We start from the raw sequence: 23,903 nt of genomic DNA, 5'->3' as shown, positions 1-23,903 counted from the left end.
CTACAGAGTACTTTAGTTCCTAGCTTATAACGGAACGGAACTTGGAACTGAAATTGCTCATCACAGACCATGCCAATGCGGAATCATGAAACGCGAAAAACAAAACAGATCTATATTTGAATACAAGCAGATTTCGCAGGATTTCTCTAAAACTGAGCCTGAGGTCGATATTCGATGAAACACACACACACACACACACACACACACATACACACACACACTCGCTCTCCATGTATTTGTATGTAAACATTTTAATGATATGAGGAAGAGAATGCTTCCTGCACAATTCAGTAAAAAAAAAAAAAAAAAAAAAGAGAAAAAAAGTATCAAAATATTTAGAATTTATATGGTTATTCCGTTTGAAAAAAAAGGTATCTAAATAAAATGTATATGGTCATTCCGTTGCAAACAGAAAAAAAAGCTTTTGCCTAAACTGGTGAAGTTAATATTATTTACTTATACTGATCTGCAGAGATACTGAATTTGCAGAGAAAATATAAATTTTTATGGCTGCTTTACATTAGTCATTTTCATTGAATTGTTCATCATAATTGTACTATTCGTTTGTAAAATATGTTTTGATGTTTTTGTTGAATATCACGCCCGTTTTGCTTTTGGATTTCACCCACTTAAGCTATGTTCCTCTGTTGTCCCATTGCTTTTATGATTGTATTTGCCCCCGTTTTCTATATTCTTCTTGAGGGTAATGTATGAAAATATTGAACTAAATCTCTCTCTCTCTCTCTCTCTCTCTCTCTCTCTAGTCCCTTGTTGTGCACAGCATATGTCATCAGTCACTCATGTTTCGGGGCAGTGATTTCAAACCCACTCTGTTTAGGTCTCGGCAAAGGAAGGCGGGGCCGTTTTAAACCCCCGCAATCGAAGTCAGGTACCCACCCACACCTGGGTGGAATGAGGAAAATGCCATAAAGTGCCTTTCCCAAGGACACGATACCTACCGGGCCGAAACAGGGCCTTGAACCCAGACCACAGTCGAACACTGGATTAGAAGTCCAAAGCCATAGCGCCTTCGTCAGAATAAGTTTGAATATATCTCTCAGTATTGACAGTGTTATTCCACGAGGCTTGAATCAGCCGACAAGAATGAACAACGTGTGACCTGTTTTTGGTCGGCAAAGTATCCAAGATTACTTCACTGGCTTCCAGAAGAAGAAATTATTAAGCGCCAGGGGTATTAGAATAACATTCAACCACCAGCCATCCCACTTCTAAAAATCACAGCAATCAAATGCGGCTCACGCATGCTCTCTCCCTCCTCCCACACCACCACCCGCATACACAGACACACGAACACACACACACATGCACACATGCACGCATCCATACCTTCTACATAAAATTACTATTAAACACAGCAGGACGACTACCACAGAGCCAGTGCAAGATAAATAAAATTTAAAAAGTGAACCAGCATATAGTCAGTAAATTCAAGCGCTCATACTTCAAAGGCAAAGATGCGTCATGTATAGTAATCAAAAATAATTTCAGTAAAAACAACCAAACGCTCCTGTTAAATACTATAATTAATGCTAGTTGTTTGCAATGAGTGATCCATTTTGGCAATATTACCCAATCATAAAAGCACAAAGTATCGATAACATACATACTCCACACACACACTCGCATCTTGTGAACTTCATTGATACAAATGACAGTGCGAATTCAGCCAGTTTGCTAAATAATTATTTGTTTGCTTAGCAAGGGCATTTAATTGGTAGGTGAGTCATTTTTATCTTGTCGGTTTTGTTGTGTGCATCATCATGGGTTTGAGATTAGGCTAACAAGGGAAAGCACTGGAAGAGACTTGGCCAAACGTTAGATCCTGCCTAACGGCTCACAGTATGCATCTGCATTTCTGTCTGGGCCGCGGTTAATTATTTGTTTCGTTAGTGATAAGGGCAATTGGTTAGTGGTTATTTTGTAACTTCTGCTAGTTTCAGCTTGTTGATTCAGTGGGATCCTGTTTAAGAAATTCCAAAAATATGTTTATAAATAGATTACCGTTTTTAACAGATTCCCGATCGCATTCATTCCATCAACTGATCAAGTCCAGGCACGCATCCACATCAAACAGCACAGGGCTTAAAGGAAAGGTGTACACTCGTGGACACTGTCAAACACACACACACACACACACACACACACACATACACACCAACCAACCAACCAACCAACCAATCATGCCCCCATTTCCACACAACACCGACACACAGCCCAACCTTTTTAACGCCTTCAGTGGGCCAGTTAACAGATCTATGAGCATTGTTAGCGTCGCGCGCGCAAGTTGTATAGGCTTTGAATGCCAGCACGCGGCAGGGCCACTAGAACTGGCTGCAGGGAGAAATAACGTTCTCGACATTTTCAGTAAAGCATCGCAAAACTATGCGGGACCATTAGTGGACAGGCCAGCCGGTCAGCTTTAATCAGTGTGGTCAATTCAGTCTTTTATCAGAACTCGTCCCAGCTGTGAGCTTTAGCGAAGAGATGTCCTCGGGTCAGTATTATATCTGCTTCTTCTGCCTTTTTTATATTTCTATTTTTGTTGATACTCGCTGACAGGTAAGCATTGGATTAGTGACTTAATCCATTCTTTTTTTCTTTCATTTTTCTTTTCTTTTATAGTTTATGGGAAAAGGGAGAGGGTGTGATGTCAGATTATATCGAAAAAGAAAAGAGAATGGTAGGTTTAATGGCCTGCACTGTCACTTTTGTATCTGGTTGTTTGTATGTAGTATTTTTGTTTATGTTTCTCTGTCTGCCTGTCTTTCTATCTCTTTATGTATGTTTAATTATCTATGTATCTATCTGTGTATCTATCTTTTATCTCTGTCCCTCCACCCATCTATCTACCTATCTATCTATCTATCTATGTCCACGCGCGTGTGTGTATTAGTGTGAGGATATGTGCGTTCTTCACTCGGCGGCTGTTTGGCTTCCATTGATTGGAACACCATACAGATCATCCCTTCATGAACCATTATTGTGGAAGCCTTGTATGAAACATCGACACGCATGTCCTCAGCAAATACTGAACCGACAATACCAGTGAAAAGTAAAGAAGTATGCGAATCAGAACGTCTCAAGCGGACTTTACATAGGAAGTGCTAGTTATTACATCCAGACCACTGGTGTGGTAAAGACACCCCCCCCCCCCCAACAAATTTATGCCTATGTTACTAGTTCTTAAATTCAAATTCTTTCATCCAAAGTCAGCTTGCCCAGAAAATGTGTTGATACAGATCGAACTTATAAAGAAAAGAAAAAAAAGCGACCACAAATAACGGTTGAGGGAGACATATGCACACAATTGACCTATTGCATAGTCTGTCGTATTCATCTCTGTGCGTGATAGAATTGGATCAAACCAGAACTTGGAAACTTGCTGCCTACATGCATGTGTACGTGCGTGTGTGTATGTGTGTGTGTGTGTGTGTGTGTGTGTGTGCGCGCGCGCGCCCGAGTGTGTATGCATATTAGATTATTTTACTCACGCTAAAATACTTCAAACCATCAGTGGCTTTTGCATACATTAATCGAACATCATCTTTTTCTATAAAATGAAAGGTTAATGTTTTGATATTAAAATGGCAAGAATTGATCATTCTTGTATTCGCAAAAATCCAGCTGAAGCGTATTTGCAAAGGGAACCATGGTGAAATTGTTCATTTTTTGCTTCGCATGCCTCGTGACAGGAGGCCTGTACTGTTCATCACACCGAATAGCTGGCTGTCTGGTTACCTGGAATAGTTTCTTTCTGCAAGATCAGGTGAACATTACACGTGTTTGTATGAGGGGGGAAGGGGCGGGGGTGGGGGGGGGTTTGGGGTGGCGGTGGGGTCTGGGAGAGATACAGAGAGATGGAGAAGTATGGCTTTATTGATCATTCATACGAGCAGTTAGTCAATGTTTGACAATGTCCCAGCAGACACGCTCAGGTGACACTCGTATTACAAATGAGAGATGACGCAAAACAGCTCAGGTATTGCCGGTATTGAAAATTTAATGGTTTGGCATGTGAATAACGATTTGTTTATTCAAGAATTCACAAAGAGGAGAGCCAAAGTTGAAGGGAGGGAGGAGGGAGTCCCAACCCGAGGGAGTCCCACACCCCAGCCCCTGAAGCTTTTCCCCAGGCTTGTGTTGTGAGAATGTTATTGTTAGTCTTAAAAAATAAAAATAAAATAAAAATCATGCATTCGAAAGGGAAGAAATCAGTTATGTATTGGTTTCAAGTGCACCTGTACCAACTCCTGGGCACTTCAAAAGTCATTGGAAATATTCATTTGTAATGGTTTACAAAGAAACGTACGTTTAGTTTACTTGCGAGTCTTAGAGGAAGTTTTCAATTTCGGATCGCATGAAGTAGTTTCCAGTACCGATTAAAATGTCAACTCTTGATACTGAAAAAAGAATCTTCTACATTGATTTTTGTAAATTCGGCGTTCCGCTGTAAAGATAAGCAATATTTTGTCACTTGTGTTAACAAGGAATTTTATCGTTTGACGTTCTTCAGCTGACAATATTCATTTCTGGGGGAAGCGAGAGAGAGTGAGAAGGGTTGGATGGGGGTGAAAAAGTTTGAGCGGAAAGGTGTACGTTAGATCGTTCGGCTTCACCACTTCGAACTATTCGATCGCCTTACATAAAATGGAAATCTGCTGTGGCGGGGACGGTAAATAGATATCCATTTGAGGGGTGGAGGAGGGGAGTGTGCTGGAAGGAGGGATGGGGATGGAAGATGTGTAGAATACCAGGGCTGGTTTCTTTGAGCGATCTTAGCCGTGTTTAGGTTGTTTAGTTAAAAGTCTACGCTAAATCACAGGCTGAGAAAACTTCTTTGCACCAAGCAAGCTTTGCGCTGCTGAGCTCGCTTGTGCAACCCAGTTCGGAAGAAAAGCTACATTTCATCTGATGAACATGGAAATATTACACAGTTTGGAAATAGTCACTCACACATTAGTTATTGGTACGAACACCAACAATTTATTGTCTGCAAAATACAGAAATATGTCTTTGGACTCGCCAAGTTGTCAAACATAGGAGACATAACATTAAAGAACATGGGGGGAAGCTTAATTTTACATGTTCTCGAATGGTTTGACCCCACACGTTCACGCAGCTTATGGTCCAGCTGTCTCCGAAAGTCGTTCTGACTGAGAGCAAAGCGGAAAAAGTGCGAGAAATAGAAATGTATTAACAGGTGTTGTACACGATGTATTCACGCGTAGCAGTGCTTGAGGTGAGGTAGTGTGTGTGTGTGTGTTTGCGTGTGTGTGTGTGTGTGTTTGCGTGTGTGTGTGTGTGTGTGTTTGCGTGCGTGTGTGTGTGTGTTAGGGAGGAGAGGAGTGGGTGCACAAAACAAGATAACCTTGCTCTTCTGACCACGGTGCCAGACCAGCTCAGAACCTGACGCTGTTAGATTAACTTTTCGTACCAGGGTATAAAACAAGGGGTGGCGTGGGGTGGGGTGGTTGGCGGTCGGTGCTTGAAGAGCGGATGGAAATGTTTTCATAAAGCACGCCCAGGTATTAAGGTATTAAAAAAAGAGATTTTAACAGACCTTATTGGAGACCATTTTCAGTTCGTTCACAATAATTAGCTTATGGTTTTACGAAACCACGCTTACGTGCTTTTGCACGCTCGCGCACTCTCTCTCTCTCTCTCTCTCTCTCTCTCTCTCTCTCTCTCTCTCACACACCTGTTCGTTGCCCTGTACCTCCTGTTGTCCTCACCGCTGTGCCCTGACGGGGCGTTGTGCAGTGACGGCGCCGCCCAACAACCCGGCCATGGAGTACCTGGGCCACACCCAGACGGCCACATACATGACGGGCCCCCGCCTCAACGCCGCCCAAACCTACCATCTGCCCTCAATCGCCAACACGCAATACGCCCTCAAGTCCTACGACACCTACCCGGCCCCCTCGCCCATGCGCCGCTCGCTGACCACCCTGCCGTGGAGGCCCAGCACCTACTACCAGACGGCCAAGGTCAACCCGGGAAACCCGTGCACGCAGTACATGCCTGAGCCCGCATCGGCCAAGTCGGCGCTGAACGAGCTGGACGCACTCAAGGTGCCCCCTGTGTTCGCCGCCTCGCGGAACTCTCTGTACACGCGCTACACGCCCACGGACTGGATGGCCTCCAACCGGGGCAACTACCTGGCCTCCGACAGGGTCCGCTGCGGGGGGGAGCGGCTGCGGCTGGACTCGGTGCGTATGGCCCGGGAGACAGATGACAAAACCAAGCGCACGCAGACTGACGTGGGCAAGCGGCTCGGGGAGCGCCTGGGCGACATCGCCTTCTGGAAGGGGGAGGTGGACCACGAGACGGACAACATGATCTCGGAGACGAACGCCCTGAACGAGGCCAAGCGGATCATGGAGAAGGCGCTGCAGGAGACAGAGAACCCGCTGCACATCGCCCAGGAGTGCCTCTACAACCGCGAGAAGCGCCAGGGCGTCGACCTAGTGCACGACCTCCCAGAGAGGGAGCTCATCAAGGTCGGCACCTCACACGCAACACACACACACACACACACACACACACACACACATATTCTCGCACTCTCTCTCTCTCTCTCTCTCTCTCTGTGTCTGTCACACACATACACACACACGCGCGCGCGCGCACGTACTTCACTGGGAGCAACGAAACAAATACTCAAACATGGGCATTCAATCGATGATCCTGTCCCCAACTGATAAAATTCTTGTCTATTCTTGTGCTCTTTTAAGCTTTAAATCAGATACACGGCATGCACTCGGTTGTAGATGTTACAACCCGGTTTGATGGTGGGATGGTTCGGGGGGAGGAGTGTAAATTAAACTCTTTCCAGCCATTTAAAAGAAATAAAGGGGGGAAACAAACAGGACCTTTCATGCATCGCAACTAACAACAACCCGGCTTCTGCGAAAACGCCTCCTGGTTCACTCACGCTGCTTTTTCTTTACTTCTTCTCTCCCTCTGTGACTTACCCCTATCGTAGACTATACCAGTTGAAATAATTGAGCAGCTATAATCTGTTATCTTGGGTGGTGCATGCTGAGGGACATAAAATTTTGTGACCGTGTTTTGGTTAGTCTATCAGGGGTGTTTCCTTGTCACAGATGACGCCAGTACGATGATTCATCACCAGTTTATCTGTTTCTGTTGTCATATATGGACAGTGGTCTTTTTTTTTCCACACTGATGTCACTGACTAACTGACTTGACATTGGAAGGAGGAAACAAACTACTTCATAACTGATCGGCATACAAAAAACACAAAAAAAACAAAAAAAAACAAAAAAAACAAACAAACAAAAAAACCACAACAACTTGGGAAACGGCAGGGGATAGGAAAGAAAATCAGGAAACGACAACTCTTGACATTTTTCTTTTGGTTCGTGGGCTGCAACTCCCACTTTCAAACTGTATGTACTCGTGAGCTTTCACGCGCATGATCGATTTTACGCCCATGTAGGCAACCATACACCGTTTTAGGGAGTGTGTATGTTTGGTATGGTCTTGTTTTCATAACCCACCAAACGCTAACATGGATTACGGGATCTTTAACGTAAGCAGATGGTGGTTCAGACAATAGCAGGTCAGCACATCTGTTGTCATGGGAGATCGGAAAAAGCTCCACCCTTAACCAACCAGGCCCCATGACATGGGTTGGAACCACAGGACACTCAGATCGAAAATGAAACGCCAAGAACTGCTCAGTTATTGCGCCCGTCACTCAACATTGAGAGAGGAGAGGCGTCATGAACAGAAATGTTGAAAACGGTCACAATTGAACTGGCTATCTGGGTTCGCGAAGACACTCCTTTGATGTTGACTTTGATGAAACCGGCACCCAGAGAGTCCATTGGCAGTCTTCATGGGAGGAAGCAGTCGGGGAGCATTCCTAATTTGAGGATTGGAAAATTGACTGGAAAGTCCCTTTAGAAGTTGCAGTAATGGAATTAAGAATGCTCTCTCTCTTTCTCTCTTAATTATGATATATATAACATTTTCTTTTTTTTTCTTCTTCTTATAATGAAATGAATTCGCAGTGGCCGCAAGAACCATATTGACCGCCACAACATAGTACAAACAGAAAAGAAATTTCTTCGATCAGCACTTATAAAACACTAAACCGGCTTCAGTGCTTGTAGTCAGTGAATATGAGAGAGCGAGCTGCAGACCGGTTTGAGATCTGTTCATGGAAGTCCACTTTAGGTCTGCAGTGGCCCATTGACGGGGAAGTTTGGACAAACAACCCAGGGCCAGTTGGTGATTTATGGTCCCTGGCTCTACGTGACATTTTCCAATACTGGCCCCCGATTCCAGGGGTGACAGCAGGCCATGATAAACCCTCACGCCTGAACTGCCCCTGGTGTATATCTTTCGATGACAATAGGGACAATGATGATATCGTTGTTGCTGCTGTTGCTGTTGTTGTTCTCATCTTTACTATTGCATTGGAGAGGAGAGGACGAAATGAAATAGAACAGCGCAGGATATCACAGCATGGGACGTGACAGGGCAAGAGTTGTATCACATTGCAATTTTCACAGCCGATCCAGAAGCTAACAGCTAGATTAGTGTCACGCTCTATAAGAGAGCAGACTAGAAACCCCCACCCAGCCCAGCACTAACACCCAGACAACACAAACACAGACTACAACAATTCAGGGTTCACATACATTTGTTTAATCACGCACCTAGCTTGCCCACAAACAATAACCACAACCCCAGCTGCAACAACAATTAAATAACAGAATGGATAAATATAACACACACACACACAAAAACCACAAAAAACCCAGAGCTTTAAGATATGGAAACAAGCACAACGTTAATGATGTAGTGACGATGAAATAGTGACGACGACGACGAACAGTAAGTGACGACGACGAGGAACAGTGACGACGAAGACGAACAGTGACGACTAAGACGAACAGTGAGTGACGACGAAGAACAGCGACGACGAAGACGAAGAACAGCGACGACGAAGACGAAGAGCAGTGACGACGAAGACGAAGAGACGAACACCCAGACAGCTGAGCGCCAGGCCAGAGAACGCTGGCGACGGAAGCTAGCGGCAGGCGGCAGCAGCCAACGGAGGCCTGGACTAAGGAAGCCAAAGGCAGGCAGAGGGGTTCCCGGGGAGACAGTGGAGGGTCAGTGGAAGGGTGGGGAAGTCAGTGGATGAACACGAAAGTGGGAACACTGAAAACACTTCCAGAAGAGGTACCACTACCCCAAGGCTGGAAGTTCACACAGAGAACACAGAGACCACGACCACTCGGAGGAAACTGATCCCCACTACAAGCGTCCAGACGGGCAAACAGCCATGAAGAGAGCCAAAGACTGGCACGGCTGCTTCCTCTGACAGTCGCGGGCGAAAAGCCCAGAATCTTGTCATTTGTTAACAAGGAAGAGGCTGATCTCAGTTCAGTGACAGCCTGAACTAAGACTGAGACAGACAGAATCTCGTGCAAACAGCACAACCCACACATAACTCTCTAGCTAGAATGGGGTGGGTGAACGAGGGGGTTGAGCACTCATAGCTTATTTGTCATGAGATGTGACAATTAGCACGGCACAACACTGTACAGAAGTATTCTTGCAGCTAGATCAGCACGGCTAACCATATTCACAATACATAAGTATTCTTGTTGAACAGAAGTATTCTAGCAGGTAGATTAGCATGACACAGCACAGTACAGAAGTATTCTGGTAGTTAGATTAACACTTCGTTACACGGTACAGAGGCATTTTGGTAGATTAACACGGCACAGCGCAGCACAGAAATATTTAAGCAGTTAGATTAGCACAGCATGTAAGTATTTTAGCAGGTAGATTAGCCTGGCACAACACAATACAGCACAACACAGAAGTATTCTAGTAGTTAGATTAGCATGACACAACACAGAAGTATTCTAGCAGCTCCGGCGTTAGCAAAGCATAGCACAACACAGCCGACTGTAATTTTGTGCTTTTCTTCTGTCTGTGTGCATGTTAGTCAACCGTCATTATCCAAGATACCATTTACTGCTTTACTTTTTTTTTCGGGGTGGGGGATGAGGTGGGGGTGGGGTATTGATAGAAGTAATAATGATAATGTATCAGCAGGATGCGGTGGTGATGGTGGAAGTGATGATAGTAGTACCAGTAGTAATGATAGCAGCAACAAAATTGATGTAATCTTTAGTTTTAGTGGTAGTGGTGGCTGCAACAGCAATCAGCGAATGAATCGCCGGATTGAAAAAAAAAAGCATGTGGGCTGGAAATAACATGGGTCACAAAACACACCAGAGGGTGGCAGAAGTGGGAGGGACGGAGGGGTGCGTATTTTACAATGTTAGTACAGGGAGGTAGGGTTCCACACTGGAGTACGTGGAGTGATAATGGCGGACTGGTCCGATGCGGCCGTGTGCACACACAGGAAGTATTTTTACCTCCCAGCACTACGTGCCGCGACATCGAATTTCACAGGCGATAGGTGGGGGGTGGGAGGGGAGAGCGAAGGGGGGAGATGGCAAGTGTGGGGAGTGGTGTGTGGGTGTGGGAGCTTGTCCTGCTGGTTTCGTTCGCACCTTCATTGTTGTTCGTGCCTGCTGAGCACGAAATAAAACGAGCCTGTAAGTCACACGGTGATAGGGCATTTGGGTCTTGTGCTTTGGTTATGTATGTCGTGGGCTGGGCAGCAGCAACGCCCCAGATCCGCATTCTTTTCTACCTGAGGGTGTGTGTGTGTGTGTAGTTGGGGGGTGGAGGGGGTGGGGGGGTAGCCCTCCCTTGTGCAGCAGTGCTCCTGATCTACATTGTTTATCCCTAAGGGTTTTCGTGTGTGAAGCCCTTCTATAATGACTCAAACAAACTAAACAATCAGTCATATAACGAGTCCCATCATTTAATCAATTTGGTCAAATCAGTTAATTATAACTGACCCCAGGTATGTTCGATCTCTGTTATAATCGATATCACAGCTACAGATTTAGATACATACCAAACTCAAGTAAGGCCAGTGGACACTTAACACAAGTAATGCATTCTAGTGACTGGACACATTCTGTTGCAAACCTCACTTGCTTTCCCCATCAGCGCTGCATTTTTTAAGGTTAAAAGTCCTCCACCATTGTGTGGATGTTATTTATGACAAGTCGTCAACCTGAGAACGACCGGATATGATGCAGCATGCGGATCCAGACTGGGGCAGGACAGAAGGAGAGAGGTTGTGGGAGTGGTGCACGGGGATGGGGGTCCGGATGCTGGTGGTGGTGGTAGCTGGCGTTTGCTTATGGAACACTAGGGTAATGGACGGGGAGGGGGGAGGGAGTGATCATCTTGTGTATGTGCACCATTTCAGCTATATCTTAACTTGATCCAAAGTCGCTGAGATGATTCCATTTCAAAGGGTTAAAAGACTGAGTTTACGACAGGTTTATTTGTGTGAGTTTTATTTTTTAATGATAATAAAAATGATAGTATTAATAGTAATAATCATTATGATATAGAACTCGCATGGCGCAAACTCTTCATGTAGTGGGCTGTAAACGCCTCATATGAAAGAATACAAATACAGTGATGCATAATGCTTTGTTTTTGTTTATTTTTGTTTTCGTGTTTGTCGCAAGGAAGTATAGTATTCAAATCCAATGCTATCAAAACAAGCTAATCCAGTAGCTGGAAGAAGAATCACATGGCAACAATTCGATGGATGTCGTTTTCTTTTTTTCCTGTTTTTTTTCCATCTTTTATAGACTAGCACTTGAAAAATACTAGTGGAGGATATCCATCCGTTACTCTCTGCTCGCCGTCAGAACAGCCCATAAATACGTCGTGGAGAAAGAGGTATAATCTCCATACGTCACCCACTGCTTGCCTTTATCGATGTCATGCCGTTGTGAACGTCACCCGTTGCTTCCGGTTTTCTCCCCTTCATTACCCAAACTGCTGAGCAACGAGCAGTTTTATTCTCTCACCCCCAGCCCCGACCTCCCCCATCCCCGCCCTTCTTTTTAATTACTGCCTCCCCGATTTCTTTCATTTCTCTCTTTTTTTTTTTCGTCTCTGTTTATTTCTTGCTTCTTTTCTTTGTCTTTTCTTTTAATTTCTCTACCACCATCACCTTTTTTTTCTTTTATCCTTTTTCTCTTCCCTCCTAATTCCTGACTTTCTTTTTTCCCCCCTTTCTTTCTGACTTTTCTTGTTGCCTTTCTTTCCCTTTTTTTTTCTGTCAGTGTCTTCTTGCATGTTTTAGTTTTTTGCTTGTGTGTTTTTGTTGTTGTTGTTTGTTTTGTTTTGGTTCTTTCCTTTTTCATTCTTGTTTCTTTCTTCTTCTTTTTTTGTCTTCTTTTTCCTCCTTCCTTCCTCTTCAGTACAAGCAGCATAGCCGATTACCATACAGTTTCAACAGGCAGGGTTGGAGTCCGTCGATCTCGCCTTGTGTTCTTAGACGAACAGAAAAAAGGAACAGTTTTAATGAGATGAAATTTGTTGAAGTTGATAGACGTTTAAAAAACTTTTTTTTTCCATTGATTGAAATACAGTTGAACACTTTATTTGGAGACGTGAACGTGTCCAGCTCTCTGGTCTGTACTCCAAAGACCGCTTCCAGAGGACTAAATGAAAAGTGTACGATGTCTTTACGTATTATACGTAAATATAATCTTTGGTAAATAATCGGATTTTCAGATACAACACCTGATTTCATCATAATGTTCGCAAAGTCTGGTATTTTTAGATCCCAAACTGGAACAGAGCGACATATTTCTCATTTCTGTGAAAGGGAGTTGAAATAAGACAGAGTAGAAGATAATGCGCTAATGCGAAATTTCACACGGTCTGGTTTTTTTCACATTGCATTGCCTTTTTACTTTAAACCATCTGAACCATATTGATAACTGTTCATTTATTTCTATATCACATGGTGTTGCTCTGCAAGTAATGCAGTTGTTGGTTCAGACGTAACACTGACCTTTTCCTTGTTTATGCGATGTGTCTTTGAATATCATTGTTAAAAATGTATACATCATGATGTAAGTCACTAAATGATCCTAATCTGGCTGCTTTTTTTCATTCACGTGTTGCTCTTTGTATGCCTGCCTGTCTGTGTTATTATAATTTTCCTTTTCTTTTCGGTTTTCTATCTAATCCTCATACAAAGGATTTCTTTTTCTTGTTTTGTTTTGTTCGTAATGTTATACAGCATGTTCGCTTCTCTGCGTACTTTGGCAACTGGATACTTCAACAACAACAGCAGCAGCAACAACAACAACAGTAACAACAACAAAAATCAAAAGCGTGTTCCAGTGTACCGGAACGTTTCCACTGATCGATGAAGCGATACTGGACGTTATCCGCTGGCAGTGCTACCGATCTTTCCCTCCTCCATCTCTGTGGACAAAAAGCAAACAAATTGGGCTGGGCTGCGATTCTAGCGTATGCTTGGAATCTGTCGGCATAGCGACGAAGCATCAACTTCGGGTCACGCACTGAGCGGCGCTCTCAGAAAACAAAACTCGACTTCGTGCGTTTGGGTTTTCCGTTCTGAAGTTTACGTAGTTTCCCAAAATTTATGTTGTTTCCTAAACGAGGATTTTTTTTTTCCAAAAGTTTTTGGAGCGTTTACCGTTCAGTCCTGTTTCTGAAGATTTTGCGTAAAAGGTGATACAAACCACAGCAAAGCCCTGTGAACTTGATCCTTTGCATGCTGATCTTCTTTTTCAGCATTTCAACCATATCGTAATTTTTACTTCGATGAAAACCTCACAATTCATTATTATATGAATATCAGGAAAACCTGCCATAGTTTGCATTCTTTGAATCTATATTTATTTTTTCCCTGTGTGTGCATGCTTGTGTGTGTGTGTGCGCGCGTGTGTGTGTGTGTGTGTGTGTGTGTGCGCGCGCGCGCATGTGTGTGTGTGTGTGTGTGTGTGTGTGTGTGTGTGTGTGTGTGATGTTTTGCTGTTAACTTCCGCTGTTTTGTGCAGTGGAGCAACCTGACAATCGAAATACGATTACTAAATGACACTGGTTACCGCCATTTATTTTTATTTAAACCTCATGCTGTATCAATTTTTGATATCGAAGCAGAAGGGCTAAAACATTTTTTCAGTGTATGGCTCAACACCCAACAAAGAAACATATCGCCAGACCTCCCACCCAGCCAGACGTATAATCCGCCCATCCCATCCTGCCCAAAGATAAAAGACACACGCACGTACAAAAGCACGCCCCAATCACACCCAAAACACCCAGGCAGACAGACATACACATCAGGCCAATGTCTGTGGATTTGACTGAACATGCTATTAAAAAAAAAAAAAAAAAAAAAAAATCAAAGCTGGCTCTGCAGCCCAAGCCACTAGGATCAATGTGTAAACACTGTTGTTGATCCTTTTCTCGCACAATGTTTATTGATCATTTTCACACGCAGGCCCATTGTCCTGTAGAACCGCCGAACATTGATCTACGGCACTGAAAAACCGCGAAAGCAAAAACCCGTTTTTCCGGCGAGTGTTTGTGACGTCGCTCGTTCTTTAGGAAGACGGAAATGCGGCATCTTTCTCAGCTGCAGACACGCGTTTGGGTCCGTACTGTTGTCTAGTTTCAGATGGAAATTCCAGAAAGAAATCGATATATGTGCCTACTGGTTTGTTGGTCGGGTGGTTGCGAAGACAGTTGTTGCAAGGCAACAGAAAAGGTTCAGAGAGAGAGATAGACAGACAGACAGAGGTGAAAATAAAGCTTTGACTCAAGCATAACAGCAACAACAAAATTGAAAAAACAAGAAGAAAAACCGAAACCAAACACACACACACACACACACACAAAACAAAACCGAAACCACCGAAATCAAAACACAGGCAAACGACTGAAGAAGTTTGTTTTAAGAAAAAAATATTTAAAATCATTTGATAAAATAACTCAAGGCCTGATCAGCGCGTTGGATTTATACGAAGGTCAGGCATCTACTGCCTTTTTTTTTTTTTTTTTAAAGATTATATTATTTTAAAGCAGATATGTGTAGCATATATGGATCAGTCCGAACGCTTTTACGTCTCTTTCTTTGTAACTGAAAGTGAAAATAAATTGGATAAACCAGAACGTGGCAACACCAATAGATACAGGCACACACACACACACACACACACACACACACACACACACACACACACACACACACCGATAAACAGACTCGCCGACCGACCAGCTGGCTGGGCGTGCAGGTCAGTGGCATCCACTCGTCCAAGGAAAGAATTCTGTTTTGTTTCAAAATTTGCTTTCACCATATTCATTCGTTTATTCTAATGTTTTGTTATGCAGCGAAAATATGTTCACGCAATCACCTATGCCACAAAGACTTCATGGCTGATGCCATTTAAGTGTCAAAGTATCTCTCTCCGTCTTCAGTTTGTTCAGTGTTAATGTTTTACACAAACCTTGGTTAGGATCTCAAGGCCTGATCAGCGCGTTGGATTTATGCGAGAATCCTGGGATCTGCTTTTCCTATATTATTTTGTTTTCAGCAGATGTGGTGCAGCATATATGGATCAGCCCACACGCTATAACACCTTGAAACTGAAATCTCTCTCCTTCTCTGTCTCTCTCTCTCTGTCTCTCTCTCTGTCTCTCTCTCCTCCCCCCCTCTCTCTCGTCTCTTAGTTTTATCAATACTACCTTTATAGTTTTTGGTGTTGTGACAGGGACAGTTTCGAAGACGAGACAATACTTAAAATCTCTGTCCCTTAGTAGCCGACTAAAGCTTTTGAGCCACGAGTCCCCTCTCTGTCTGCTTGTCTGTCTCAGTCTCGGTCTCATACTCTCCTTGCGTGTTAAACCATGTCTAGTACGTCTGTTAGTGGTCTGCTCGAAAGGAAATCAGATCCTGACGGAGTTGCACTTGTATTGTATTGAGCTTCTTTTCTTCCCTTTCGTTCTTTCGTTTTTACAGAATTGAAACCCGTTTGGGGGCTCTGTCAAACAGGAAGTCGACGTCATCAAGAGATGCCAGGAGCGTATGCGCAACACCATTGAGAAGGCAAACGTGCAGATTGGGTAGGTCTGTCTCCTGATTTCTGGCGTTTGAAATCATTCGCCCTGAAAGAAAAGTTTGAAGCATACAAAATTTTCCTTAACCAAACTACACACAGCAAAAGATTACCTGTAGTTTTTAGCTTTGTGTGAATACTTTAAGTTGAAAAATAGGCTGTAATTATTCAGTCTGTAAATGGTTGTGACTGTTTGTATATGCACGTGCATTTGTGTTTAAGCGGGTTTTGAGTGAGGTGTTCATATATGTATAATAGATATGATTGTGTGTGTGTGTGTGTGTGTGTGTGTGTGTGTGTGTCGATGTACAGGCCTGTGTATGTGTTTTATAACACACATGCATATATATTCCACAGATTGAATCGCGCAGCCCAGCATGAGTTGGAGAAGGACAGCGAGGACAAGTTCTCGGCCCAGAACCTGGACAACAACTGTCACGGGCTGCGCAACTCTTCCCGCGGCATCGCCTTCCACAACGGCGTGCACCGCATTGACAACACGTGGGCCTGTCTCCTGTCTTTTCACCTCTGTCTGCTTTCGCTGTTTTTGTTGTTGTTTCTCCACCCTTCCCATGGGATGCCGGAGATCTTGCAGTATAAACAGTATCCCCACCTTCCGGAGATTTTTGTGCTGGAAATTTCATCTTTTCTATCGCTTTTTTTGTTTCTACCCCTTTTCTTCCTTCACTGTTGTCTGCTTTTTCTGCCTTCCAAGTCCCTTTCCCTTTCTTTTTCCAAGCAATCCGATACATTTTTTTTTCTCTGCAGTACTTAGTGCGCTGTTTTGCTCTGGCGATTTGGTAGTGATATTGTAAACAAGCAGACAGGTTCTTAGAAAATACAAGTAATTCGGGTAAGTAAACAAACAAATAAACAAACAAAGAAAGAAATAGATAGATTGCTAAATGAACAGATAAATAAACAGATTTTAAAAAAATGTAATGCACTGTGCCCCATGCCAGAGTGTCGGTGCCGGAGACATGGGCCAAGTTCAGCAACGACAACGTGGAGAGGTCGCAGAGTGAGCGCGCGGCCTCCAAGCAGATGCGCAACGAGATTGAGACGGTGCTGAATGCCTGCTCCAATGAGATCTGGCACGAGTGGAACGCCGTCAACACCGCCCTCAACCAGCGCATCAAGGAGACCACTGACGCCAGGAACAAACTGCAGACACACCTGGCCAGGGTATAACAGATGTTGATGTGGTGATCATCGTGTTGATGATGGTGGTGATGATGATTATATGATGATGGTTGTTGTGGTAGTCATCGTGGCGGAGTGGCAGTCAATAATCACAGTAGAAATCTATGATGGTGTCCAAAGTATAAAAGAGTTGGTGATGGTGATTATGATAATAACGGTGGCGGTGGATGATGATAATGATGGACATTGTTGTGGTGGTGGTGGTGGTGCAGATAGCATGTGGTGATAAGATTGATAATGATGATGAAAACTGCCATGATATCTAAATCAACAACAACAACAAAACAATTGTGGTATTGTATTGATGACGATGATAATGACGATGTTGGTGTTGGAAATTACCGTATCTAAGGTAGAAGAGAGACTGACAATGATGATGACAAAGATACTGGAGACAAACTGTGAAAGAAAGGGTCAAGCGAACCGAAGAAAAGCGAACCACACAACTTATGGATAAAAAGTAATGGAGGAAGAAGACACCCTCAACGTTCCGATGAAAGTCTGCAGACGAGATAGCTATTTCAGGACTGGACAATTCAGCCCATCACAGACGTTCAAGGTACACGGTTCTGAACACAACAAGCGCAAACCCATAGACTTTCCAGACAGGTGGAGGCCGTTGCTATGACCCGTAATATATGTATATTATCTGCCAGCCGTTACTATTTTTGTTGTGCTTCTTCTTGGGGTTCCACACTAGTTCTTCAAAACAGCTGGCTGATTCTTTAATCCCCATTACTACCCACCAGGGGCTCCATGGCGGAATCATTTCTGATCCAGAGTTCATCAGTGAGTGAGTTCAAGCCTTGGAAAGGCGCTTCACATCAGTCAGGGGAGGTTAAAACAGCGAAAGGACAGAACTGGGCCCCGCCTTCTTGTACTGAGCCATTGACACAGTAAATATAAATTCACTGTTCCTATGGCCGTCAAAGGCTACAGGACCTTTAACCTTTCATTTACCTACCCCCATTCTGTTTGACGTTGTACCTTACTGTCGCCATTACAACATCCACCTGAAATAGTCGTTTGATTTCTTGGAGTTGAGTAGATTCTCCTTTCATTGCTGAGAAAATTAACCCTTCTCTTGCTGTTTGTTGAATAGAGGTGTTGTGATGAATGCGACTATATGTGCATGTGTGTACATGTGTACAGGTGAGTGTGTGTGTGTGTGTGTGTGTGTGTGTGTGTGTGTGTGTGTGTGTGTGTTTGCATTGGATTGAATGTAAGGAACTGCACAATTGTTGCTGTTGTTGATTGCAGGTGCTGCAGGAGATCTTTGACATGGAGAAGAACATTGAGCTGCTGAAGAAGTGCATCCAGGACAAGCAGGCCCCCATGATGGTGGCCCAGACCCGTCTGGACATCCGCACACGTCGCCCCAACGTGGAGCTGTGCCGTGACCCCGTGCAGCACAGGTCAGTCCGCTACCCTCCCTCCACTGCGCTGGCACTGGCTTGTTGGGGGGTTTGGTCAACATCATAGAAGTGATGTTTCTTCTGAGTCCTACTAAATGTTTTGGGGTTGAATCAGAATCAGAATAACTTTATTATCTCAGTCAGATAAATTAAATGTGGTGAGGAGGATTTGGAATTTTGTTTGATGTCCCGTCACACATACTGATGATAGTAGACATCTTGTTAAATTGTTTTAATTACACATACTTAACTGTGACCCAACTAGTGCAGACTCCGGCAGCGGTCTGACATTCCTGTCCTGTGCAAATTACTATCAGCCTATACGGAGAAAACGAAAGTAACTATGGCCGATAACCTCCCGGAAGTAGGTAACCTTCCCTTTGTCCCACTGGCTAGCGCCCTCTTTTTCCGGCAGCCATTATGACTCCTGTTCCTGTGCTCTTCATACGGCTAAGTTTTTTTTTCGTATTTTCTGTCTGTCTGTTGATTCTCTGGCGTTCTTGTTTTTTGTCAAATTTTGTCTTCAACCAGGTCACATAATTATATGGTGTGTTTATATTCACAAAAATGAATGTTAAACGGCAGGACAGGATGGGGTAGTTGAGAAAGCTCGTAATGGTTGTAGACTTATATAGCAGAGCTGTTTGTTCCTGCTGTTTGACGTCATCCATGGGCAAGTCACTTTTGTCAAAGGGTGGTGAAGTCTGTGATGCACACATATTACAAGCAGAGCAGTGGAATTTGTCATGCAAACTTATATTACAAAAACACACTCAATAGAGTCATAGCAAAGCAAACTTTATAAACACATTACCTTTCGACAGTTTGACACACACATACCTACAGACACACACACACAGACATGTGCGTGCACACTCACACATAAAATACGCACCCGCCCGTACGCATACACTCACGCACACTTTACTGCATATACACTTGTAAAACATATTGAACAAGTATGGTGGTGAGGGTCGAGTGTTAGAATTTTCTTTGGCATGAAGACGACCATGTTACCAACTGAATGATTTTTCTTTTAAAATCCTTATCAGGATGATGATTGTTATGCATGTATGTATTCACTGGCCTGACCAACGTATTGGTTTTATACGAAGGTTAATCATCTGTCCCTTTAAGAAATAATTTTATCTATTTAAAAAAATACATAAGATTTGGTGCAGCATATATGGACGTCTTTGCACGCTTTGACACCTCCTTGAAATTGAAACTGAAGCATTCACAGAGGACAATGCCCACACGTTATTGCACCAAACATTGATGGAGGAGGCCCTATATTCAGGCTGTGATTTGATTTTGTTTCCTTTTACTGTTTTGTATCATGCAAATTAATTTTTAACAAGCTAGGTGTTATGTCGAGAGTGTGTCCAGTGCAGCACTGGCTGACTCCTTCCTGGTTACTTTTTTTTACAATTTGTGTGTGTGTGTGTGTGTGTGTGTGTGTGTGATTTCAGGCTGGTGGAGGAGGTGGGTGAGATCACGGACACGGTGGAGGCCCTTCAGGCCAAGCTGAGGGACTCGGAGAACGCCCTGCAGCAGCTGCTGAGGACCAAGTCTGCCCTGGAGTGTGACCTGGCCATCAAGAACAACAGCCTCTTCATTGACCGCGAGAAGTGTCTGGCCATGCGCAAGACCTTCCCCATGTCGCCCAAGATCGTCACCCTCTCTTGAGGAGGAGATGGTAGCGTTCTTCCTTACTCCATCCGTCATGGAGTCGACACTGATCCTGTTTCTTTTGTGTATTTTTCATTTATTTGTTTTTGATATGTATTTTTCCGCACCCAAAAAGGCTGATGGATTGGATGGGCTATGATTCTGTGATGGTCACAATCAGTATTGTTTGCTAATCTCTTATGGCACTGTATTCAGAAGCTACACCTGTGATTACATCAGATGAGCCACTTTTGGTTTTGTATATACAGTATAATGCCTTCTGCACGCCCTTGATACATTGGTTTAGAATGGAATGTTTCATTGTCACTGGAATAGTGTATCGTCATATAAGTGTATATCTGAAATTTAAAAGTATTGAAAAAAAACTTTATTCTGATATTGTCATATGTATTTTCTCAAAACCTTATTTCTTTGTCAGTCACTGTGGCTTTAATTTGAAATCGTTTATCTCTTTGTACAGTGTATATTTCTTCATATGTAATTTGTTTGTTGTAACCTGTCCATACAAAGAGCCAAATGCAAAACATAGTGTTTTTTCATGGAGCTGTAGCTATCACCGTGACAGTGAGGGGTGAAATGAAATTTAAAACTAAGAAAATCAATTTATATTTTTTTGGTTCTTTTGCTTACAGTGATAAATTTGTGATAAATATCAGTAATTTTGTCATATTTTCATGTGTGTGTGAACGATGAACGTTTACGTTGTGTCTCAGCTGCAACAAGTGAGAGAAATGAAACGCGGCAGGTTTGCAGTTATGAGTTAGACTCTCCCGGTCATCCCTTCACGATGATATCATAAGCAGGTAAAAAGTTGAAGCCCATCACTGGGCAACAAAGAAAAGCTTCACAGAGCTCATTTTTAAATTCAGTTTGGCGTAGTGACCAGCTATAGTGACTGCATGCTCTCTGGTGAAATTCAAGGTCAGATCAAGGCCACGACATGGCACAGTTACAGAACAATTTGTAGGCCAAGGTAAGTCCTTTAATCTTCATTAAAATTTAGTGCTGTTTTGGTCATGGTGAGATCAAAGTAATTTATCAGAGACAAGGTCAAGGTCACATCATGGCACAACTGAAAATATAGAAATATGTCAAGGTCACAGTATGTTGTAACTGAAAACATGGAAGTATGACAGAGTTTGCGCAAAGTGGTAGGCCCACCTCCAGGACGGGGATATCAGCAATCGTCAAACAGTTAGTTCACTGAGTTACTAGACCCAGTTTACAGACCAGAATGTTTATTTGGAGTGTCAGTGCATGTGCTGCACGAACACCTACCGGTGCATTTTCATTGGTTGACAGTGAATCGAGTTGTGCTCAGTCTGTTCAGCTTCCTTTATACAGGGCATATAACTCAGATGAATGCCATGGATAAGACCATAGCCATGAACAACTTGACCTTAAGGGCTTATTGCCGATAGGTCGTAAAACTCAACTGTATGATGCGGATGAATGTTGTCTCCTGGTGGCCCGTTGGAACTCGAGCTGACCCATCTCCTTTGCCACTGGGTTACGCTAGTCCTTATGACTATACACTGAGCGTGGTAGGACTTGGAAGCCCAAATCAACAATGATGGCTGGTTCATTGAGCCAGGACTTCTCTAGTCACTGACCCAGGTCTGAGAACAACTCCCTCTACCACCCCTACTCCACTGCCGGGACCTCACAGAAGACCACCACCAAGGACCCAAGCAACAGACAACCTGACCTTCTGAATGAAAGCTAACATGTAGTTGACCTCAACTTGTGGGGGAGGAGGAGGCTCATCCCCACACACCCATTTGCAACAATTGGCCTTTGTAGCTGGCGATGATTTAAGTGTTTCAACATTTAGAGGAAAAGGGTGTGTGGAGGTATGAGGAGTTAACAATTTAGTTTTCCCGAGGGTTCTTACCGCTGGAAACATGTGTGATGTCTCTTCGTGTGGTTCTTTTATGTCTGGCAGGAAAGTGTTGCACATTTGTGTTACATCTTTACTTTCCATAGCTAGCAGGGATGACAGAAGTTTTCGACAATTTTAGAACAAGGGAGGGGCACCGTCTGGAAACAAGTTTACTGTTTGACTGAGTTAACTTTAATCAGGATCATGCTCGGGAAACCACCAGGACACCACCAAGCTTGCCTGATATATTTTGGAAAGTTTACATTCAGTTTTAGGTTTGTACTTGTATAATGATAATTTTAACATTCCTACGATTTTAGGTGTTGAGCAAAACGTCTTCTGTAAGCAGAGGGCACGATTCGCTTTGGGTCAAAGGGCTGGGCATAGACCAGGGTTGCAGGATTGCACAACCAAACGGTTTCCTAAGCGTTGAGAAAAAGTCAAAAGAATTCGTATAGACTTCGGAAAATTCTTAACGTCACAAAGATTTAGCGCTGCTAAAATCGCTGATGCAACCCAGCCCATCATTCGTTTGAAAAGTTTTACCAGTGAATCAAGAAAAACGTTTAGGATTAAGTCTTTTGTGGAAACGAAACCGATTCAGTATTCATAGTTGTGTTTTACTTGAGTCGCGTCCGTCCGGTCATTTTCTGCCAACTTTAGCGTAGTGTGGGCACACGCTGTGACGAACGTAGCGGCTTCAACCTGTTACGAGCGGCAGGCTTTCTTGATGTTACGTCCAGTATTGTATGTCTTTTTGACTCGTGTGAAGTAGTTTAGTCGTAAAAGTGAAACACATATCCGCGCAAGTTGTGACAAAGCAGTAAATAGTTCAGTACTGCACCGGTACATTAATTTTCTCTTTGGCTGAAGTCGCATACATTACAAACTTGTCTGTGTCGTTTCAGTCAGCTGTAAACCAGTCAAAATCACGTCATGGATTTAAAAGAAATATTTACTTTTCATTTTCTCAGCAGTAATATGAACTGGCCAGTCTCTTCTTTGCAACACATAGTTTACAGTTTCAGTTTCACAAGGAGACATCACTGCGTTCGGACAAATACATATGTGTACGTCACATCTGCTTGGCAGATGCCTGACAGCAGCGTAACCCAACGAGCTAGTGAGGCCTTGAGTGCTTGCACATATTTGTGTACCTATCAAAGTGGATTTCTTCCACAGACTTTTGCCGGAGGATGACAGTTTTGTTGCCATGAGTTCTTTTTCAGTGCGCCAAGTGCGTGCTGCACACGGGACCTCGATTTATCGTCTCTTCAGAATGACTAGACGCTCAGTTTGATTTTTGAAGAAATGGCGAGAGCGGGAATCGAACCCAGACCCTCACGGACACTGTATTGCAGATAATCATCTTAACCATTCTGCCACCTTCCTTCCGTTTGCAACACATAATCAAATACAAGATGGCTTGAAGAAAACAAGTACATAGACACAGGCGGGAGTACATATATTCAAACATGCGTTTAACAACCTTAACAGCTTGTGTGCATTCGGTGTAAACGTGTCTTATCTGTTAAGGGATTGAAGTGGGTGATACAGTATTTTTTAATACGATGATCGCTGGAGTTAGCAGTCTGTTTTCCATGCATCATTGTAGAACATTTTTAAATGATAAAAAAATGTTTATTAAATAATTATTGC

General features: G+C 43.4%; 1 protein-coding gene across 1 annotated transcript; it reads left to right on the top strand.

Annotated features, from left to right (window-relative positions):
• Nucleotides 1–2,184: 2,184 nt before the first annotated feature.
• LOC143292079 (tektin-3-like) lies at nt 2,185–21,107 on the top strand. The gene is made up of 7 exons (XM_076602255.1): nt 2,185–2,515; nt 5,782–6,521; nt 15,989–16,059; nt 16,410–16,553; nt 17,015–17,237; nt 18,516–18,670; nt 20,143–21,107. Exons 1-7 carry the CDS (start codon nt 2,506–2,508, stop codon nt 20,357–20,359), a joined length of 1,560 nt encoding a protein of 519 aa, XP_076458370.1. The 5' UTR covers nt 2,185–2,505; the 3' UTR covers nt 20,360–21,107.
• Nucleotides 21,108–23,903: the final 2,796 nt, after the last annotated feature.

This window comes from Babylonia areolata, chromosome 18 (genome assembly GCF_041734735.1).
Source record: "Babylonia areolata isolate BAREFJ2019XMU chromosome 18, ASM4173473v1, whole genome shotgun sequence".
NCBI lineage: Eukaryota > Metazoa > Mollusca > Gastropoda > Neogastropoda > Buccinidae > Babylonia > Babylonia areolata.
Note: the sequence above shows the minus strand (reverse complement) of the source record. Positions and strands in the feature narration are given on the sequence as shown.